We start from the raw sequence: 6,801 nt of genomic DNA, 5'->3' as shown, positions 1-6,801 counted from the left end.
AAGCCCACGTGGTGCTGCCCCCTGCTTTTTCTCCCCCTTATCTTGATGGTTGGAGTCACTTTTGGTTTATCCTATGGTTTTCTCCCAGTTGTGCTGGCAGAGAAAGCCTTACCTTATAGCTCTCCCAGCACTCAGGTCAGGGCTACGTTTGGTCTAACTTATGGTCACTTTTATTGCTCAGGCCAGCGATAACCCTGCCTGTCTTTGGTTTATGGCTGTTTTAATTGCTTAGGCCAGAAATATTTCTATCTGCCTGTGGCATTTCTCTTTCTTCTGTACAAGATAAACACCCTGGCGTCTTCAAGTCTCAATTATGTATTCCTCTCCGATGAACCCTCCTCATTCCTAAAACTCCCTAAACCTGCCTATTTGTCCCTAAAACTCATTTCAGTATTACAGATGTTCCCTTTGTTTGTTTGTTTGTTTTTACCATTGACCTCCTTCATCCTGCACCCTCCCCTCCCAGGCCTTCACCACTCTATTGTCTGTGTCCTTGGGCTATAGCTATATGCATACAAGTTCCCTAGTTAATCAGTCCCCATCCTCTATCCCCCACCTTCCCTTTGGAATTCATCAGCCTGTTAAATGTATTTTTATTAATTTCAGAGAGGAAGAGAGAAGGAGAGATAGAAACATTTGCGATGAGAAAGAATAATTGATCAGCTGCCTCCTGCACACACAGTACTGGGTACAGAGCCCACAACCTGGGCTTGTGCCCTGACCTGGAATTGAACACTGCCCTGGAATCGAATTCTGACCTCCTGCTTTATGGGTCAATGCTCAACCACTGAGCCACACTGGCCTGGCTACAACGTTGTGTGTGTGTGTGTGTGTGTGTGTGTGTGTTTAAAGTAAGGAGCATAGCAATAACAAGCTGAGAAATATTTTTTTAAAAAGTGTATGAAAATCAAATAATACTTTTACTTAAAATGAAAGGATAGATCAGAAAATTAGATTTAGGTATTTCCACAATGCACTGCATAGCAGAGCAACCCAGTAATAGGATGACCTGTTTCCCAGGCACAGAATACCCTAGACCTACGCCATAGAAACAGAACTTTTACCATTAGTCTTATTGCATATCCAAGAGCATTTGAAAACACATGACATCTTTGAGCAAGCAAATATTAAAGGAAAAGAGAAGGTACAAGAGTTGACTATGCATACCAGTTCTGGATAGATGAGAGAGCAGGTAAAGGGGAAAGAAAGACTAAGCTAGTGGACACTCTTGCACCTAGAAGGAAACTTTAGGAGTAGTGAATATGTAACCACTTCTGAATTTTCCATCCCCACACCTTAACCCAGCAACACTGGAAGCCTGTGGTAGCAGCAACTTGTAGGGGGAAAATCACTCTGCACTGAGCACCTGTGAGAGGCCTGAGCGGGGATCATGAAATGTGGGATATATGTACTGTGCATCAGACTGTGTAGAGCCTGTTTCATGTGACATTGTGTAAAAGTGAGTTGCATCAGCACTCACTGCCTAAACCAACTCAGCCTGGCTCAGCTGGGATGTGTACTTTTTATAAACTGACCCTGGCTGTTTGTGGAAATGAATTACAGAAACCCAGGGAAATGAATTACAGAAAACTCAAGAGAGGACTATTTACTCTGTGAAATAATTATTATTGCAGTAATGAATTTAAATGTAAAACTCTTTAAGAAGAAGGCTGATGCTACGATGTGTTCAGCCATCCAGTTCATCACAGATGCATACTGTATCAGGAGCTTGAAAATTGTGTGTGTGTGTGTGTGTGTGTGTGTGCACAAGTATACTGTGTATGTTTGGCTTTAGCGAAGAGGTATTTACCTACCTGCTTGCTGTCTTCAGAATCTCTAGACGGCTTGTCGGCAGACTCTTGCAAACCCCCAGCTGACAGACACTCAGTGAGTCACTAGCATTGTGATTAAGGACAAGTAACCTGCTCTTCCACTTATTCCCTGTGCATCCTTGGGCAACTTTTGTGACCTCTCTGTTCCTCAGTTTTCCCACTGGTAAAATTATAGTTATAACATAATCACCATCAACATTAGAGGACTGATATAATGAAATGATAATATGTGTAACATTTTTGAGCAGTGCCTGACATATAATAAGTGCTCAATAAACATTAGCTGTTGTGTTAGGGATGAAATCTATTACTATGATTAGGAAAGAACAGGAAAAAAACCATAAATCTCATGTGTACTCTAATAATGGTCTTAAAATGAGTAATGTGGACACTTTTCCAATCATAAATGAATTTTCAGGTATGGATCAATAGTCACCTGTCAGTTGCTTGAAACTCCATTCTAAATAAAAAGAGATTTACTGTGTTTGGATTAATAGGTTGTTGAGTACTTTGTAGGTACTTCATATCAGAATCACTTTTGTCATGGGAAAAGTAGCCTTTTTTAACCTAAATAAACATTGTCTCCATTTCTGAGGATTTCCAGCACATACTGCAAAATGTCTTTCCATATTGAGCTCAGAAGGATAGATGTGGATTTAATCATCTTTGATTAATAGAGTTAGAAAACATATATACTAGTAAATGCATTCCATTTCTCCCTTATGGACATGGATTGCAGAATATTCGTCCAATGTATTTGGGCACTGGGAAAATTTTGTATGTTGACGAGGATATTTCAAGGACAAGGAAAGAGCATGTGAATAGCCGCCAGGTTTTTCTACCTGAATGGTGGGAAAACCGGTAGCTCTAAAAGCTTAAAATATACCAACTAGTGAAAAGCGACTAATTTCACGTCAATATTGCATTACTCTCCTATGGCTGCTGTAACAAATGACTGAAAACTGGGGAGCCTAAAACAACAGAAATTTATTCTCGTACAGTTCTGGCAGCCAGAGTCTGCAATGAGACGTAGAGGACTAAAGCCAAGTCCTATGCAATGCTGTGCTCCCTCCAGAGGCTCCGGGGAAATCTATTTCTTGTTCCTTCATCTTCAAAGTCAGCTGCACAACATCTGCTCTCTGACTCTGCTTCCCTCTGCTCCGGCATCAGGACCTCCTTCTCTCCCATTTGTAGTCCAATCTCCCGCTTCCCCCTTTTCATAAAAATAATTGTGATAACATTTAGGACCTGCTTGGGGATAACTTCTTCATCTTAATATTTTTAACTTAATCACACGTTTGTTGATCCTCCGTTCCATATAACATAAAACTCATAGATTCCAGGATGGGGACCTATATTATTTTTCATAGGGGGGCACCGTTCAGCTTACCATTAATAGGAAAGTATTATTGGGAAAAATTTTAATTTTTCAGACATCAAAGTAAAATTGCTAATTTGATTGGCATAACATATTCTGAAAAAGCCCCATATAGCAGTTATAGTTTTGCTGTGTACATCAATAGTCATACACACACACACACACACAAACACACACACTCTTCCAATCTCTTAAAGACATTATTAAAATAGCTTATCAATATAAATTGATGTAATCAATTCTACCCCTTTTCTTCCTGTTTAATTTTATTCTTAAAATTTATTTTTATAATTTGCTTCCATTTCAACATCTGTAAGGACAACTACAGCAACATTTTTCATTCAAATTTGTTATATCATTAGTAGATGGCTAACCTCTTAGAAAATGGAAATTTGTAATTGCAAATATTTATGCTCATTGTCTATCCTTTGGGGTAGTTAATTAAATTGTTCAGATATGTGAAATAGATTTCAGATAATCAAGAATAAGCTGGCAATCAGGCACAAAAGTTTGCAAATTAGCGTTGAATAGGATGTCTATAAGTGAATGTTGTATTGGTCAGTTCTGGCTTCTATAAAAGAATTACATAGAGTAGGTGGCTTAAACAACAAACCTTTATTTCTCATAGTTCTGGAGGCGGAAGTCTGAGATCAGGGGGCCTGCATGGTCAGATGATGGGTGAGGGCCCTCTTCCTGGTTTACAGATGGCTGCCTTCTTGCTGTATTCCCACAAGGGAGGCTCTACCCTAATGGCCCAGTCTAAACCTAATTACCTCCCAAGGCCACACCTCCATATACATTGGGATACATTGGGAATTGGGGCTTCAGTATATGGATTTGGGGGGGACCCAGACATTTAGTTTCTAGCGCGTGGAAAGAAATTACCCCCTAAAAGTATTTGATTACAGAAAAGATATTTTACCACACATACTTAGGATATGTTGTTAACATAGAAATTATTTGCAACCCATTCTCTAATCTTTTAATATTAACATCCAATTTGTATCATTCCTTGAATAACAAGAACAGACTAATTTTTCTTTAATTTCTTGAAAGAAATTAATGAGTCAAAATTAATGACAGGATTAATAACTACATTCTTAAAATTATGAAACTTCCTGACAGCTGTCAGAGGGGAGCAGGGATTATGGGTCTGGGTGATAAAGGTGAAGGGATTAATAAAACAAAAGTTATGGTAATTAAAATGTTAAAATTTATTTTTCATCATCAGGGAAATATGTTGAATAATTAAGAAATCGAAATGGTACTTTATAGGTGATCACAAAAATGCAACGCTACTCAAGTGATAAAAGCTTAATAAATGTATATCTGAGTGTACTACTTAAAATTTTTTAAAAAATGATCTTCTCTCCACAATGAGACAGATTTGATTTAGTTAGTACTTACTGGTGGTTTTCCTAATGTTGTTAGATTTGTCATGTAGAGTAATTACAGACTATAACTGAGTGAGTAAGTATTATATTAATTATAATATCCAAATGAATCTGTTAATTTAACAAGGGGTAAATGTGTACCTCTTATCAATTATTTTAAAATAGGTAATAACAATGGGGTTCTTCATAATACTTCATAAATACCCAACCAAACCTTGTCAATTAATTTAATTAGCACAGTAAAATTTAGATGTTCATAAAATATCCTGTAGAATTATGCAGTCATGTTGTAAAAGAGAAGCTTAATCAAGTTGCAATATAAAGGAAAATGACTTTTCCTTTGTAGAATTTCACTTGACTGAGAAAAATAAACAGATACTATAAAATGTTAAGAGAAGCATTAAAGCTCCTTATTTACATAGGGCATATACTCTGTTTTAATTCATTTTAGGGATGATGTCTATAAATAAATGTATGTGTAAATAAACCATAGAATTTTCCTGTTAGGTGATTCTGAAGTTTTCTGGTTACCTAGTAAAAATGGTATGCATGTGTATTTATATGTGCACATATGTGTGTGTATATGTATTTTTTTTTTTTTTAGTTAAGACTGTGGGTTTTAATAAAGATTCTTTTGCAAACAAAGAAATAAAATTTTGTATTCTTGATAGGGGGAAAAAAAACCTTAAAAAAATAAACTGATGGTCTGTTAACAAGGAAAAAAAAAGCTACATATTGAAGTTCTGGAATGCAGCACCTCAACTTCACATCTGCTCTAACATTTGAGATTTTGAAATCCAAGTGATGTCTTGGTTCATACTTTACGGCTGTCCAATCCCATGTTTGACTTGAGCATCTCGTGTCAATTAAGAGTCCCTCCTACAGAAGATTGTGCGAAAGAGCGCTAGAGTTCTGCATGCTGCCGCCTTCCCTGGTCCCGGTCATGCTCGCTGCTGCCACGGAGACAGCAGGAGAGGTCTGGTCTCAACACTCCACATGTAATAACTTTGGTTCCACGCCCACTCGCTTCAGTAAAGCCCACACTCCTTCAAGTTGTGCTTAATGATGACATCCGTGACAGCGTCAAAAACAAACTGCACGTTCTTGGTGTCGGTGGCACCGGTGAAGTGGGTGTAGTTCTCCTTGGTGTCCTTCCTCCTGTTCAGGTCTTCAGACTGGCACTGGATGGATGCAGCTGCCTCTTCGTACGTGTTGGAACCCGTGTATTCTGGATAACAAATAGTTAATGGACTCCTCTTTTTTTTTTCCTCAAAAAGATCTTTCTTGTTGAGGAAGAGAATGACTGAAGTGTCTGTAAACCATTTGTTGTTACAAATGCTGTCAAACAGTTTCATGCTTTCATGCATTCGGTTCATCTCCTCATCCTCAGCCAGGACAAGGTCATAGTCACTGAGGGCCACACAGAAGATGATTGCTGTCACTCCTTCAAAACAGTGAATCCACTTTTTTCGTTCTGATCTTTGGCCGCCTACATCAAACATCTTGAAGTACAGTTCTTTGAAGTTGAAATGAGTTTCCACAATGCCTGTGGTCTTCACTCTTGTCCGCAGGACATCTTGCTGAGTTGGAATGTAGTTGGTTTGGGATATTCTTTCCAAATCATTTAGGTAATATATACACACACATAATGTATATATGTAATGTTAATATACATATATACAATATTTAAAATTTAAATAAACTCACCAGTTGTTGATTTACACATTTTTACGTGAATACATTTTGAAAGACAAGATTAAAGACAGGAAGCCTAGATACCATAATAAAGTGCCTCTCTAACGATTTTGTCTCTAAAATATAAACTGTGTTCAGTCATCAAGGATAGAGAAGTGTAATAAAATTAAATTTCCAGTTATTTTAGGGTTAACAATATGATGAGAAACTTAGTGTGATATTCACACATGAAGGATGAAAAATATCTGGTTGAATTATTACAATTACAGCAATAACTGTCATCTTATCACAAAAAATAACCCAATAGATCTTGCACATGAATAAGATTACTAAAGAATTTGTTATGTATAATACATAAAATTGGTTAAGGTCCTGCATCAGTTCATGGAGTATTATATAGCTCAATATAAATTTTCACTGAGTATAACTAAAAGTTTTGTTTGAGAAAATAAACAAGGAATCTTATTGGTGGATAAGAAATAGCAGAAACACTAGAAAAATT

The 6,801-nt window shown here is 37.2% G+C and overlaps 1 protein-coding gene across 1 annotated transcript; it reads right to left on the bottom strand.

Moving 5' to 3' along the window:
* Positions 1–5,322: 5,322 nt before the first annotated feature.
* LOC118675794 (guanine nucleotide-binding protein G(i) subunit alpha-like) lies at positions 5,323–6,235 on the bottom strand (the record flags this gene model as incomplete). The annotated part of the gene is made up of 1 exon (XM_036348580.1): positions 5,323–6,235. A coding segment is annotated over one exon (603 nt), but the record flags the coding sequence as incomplete, so codon positions are not given.
* Positions 6,236–6,801: the final 566 nt, after the last annotated feature.

This window comes from Myotis myotis, unplaced genomic scaffold (assembly GCF_014108235.1).
Source record: "Myotis myotis isolate mMyoMyo1 unplaced genomic scaffold, mMyoMyo1.p scaffold_m19_p_2, whole genome shotgun sequence".
Lineage (NCBI taxonomy): Eukaryota > Metazoa > Chordata > Mammalia > Chiroptera > Vespertilionidae > Myotis > Myotis myotis.
This window is presented reverse-complemented; position numbering and strand designations above follow the sequence as displayed.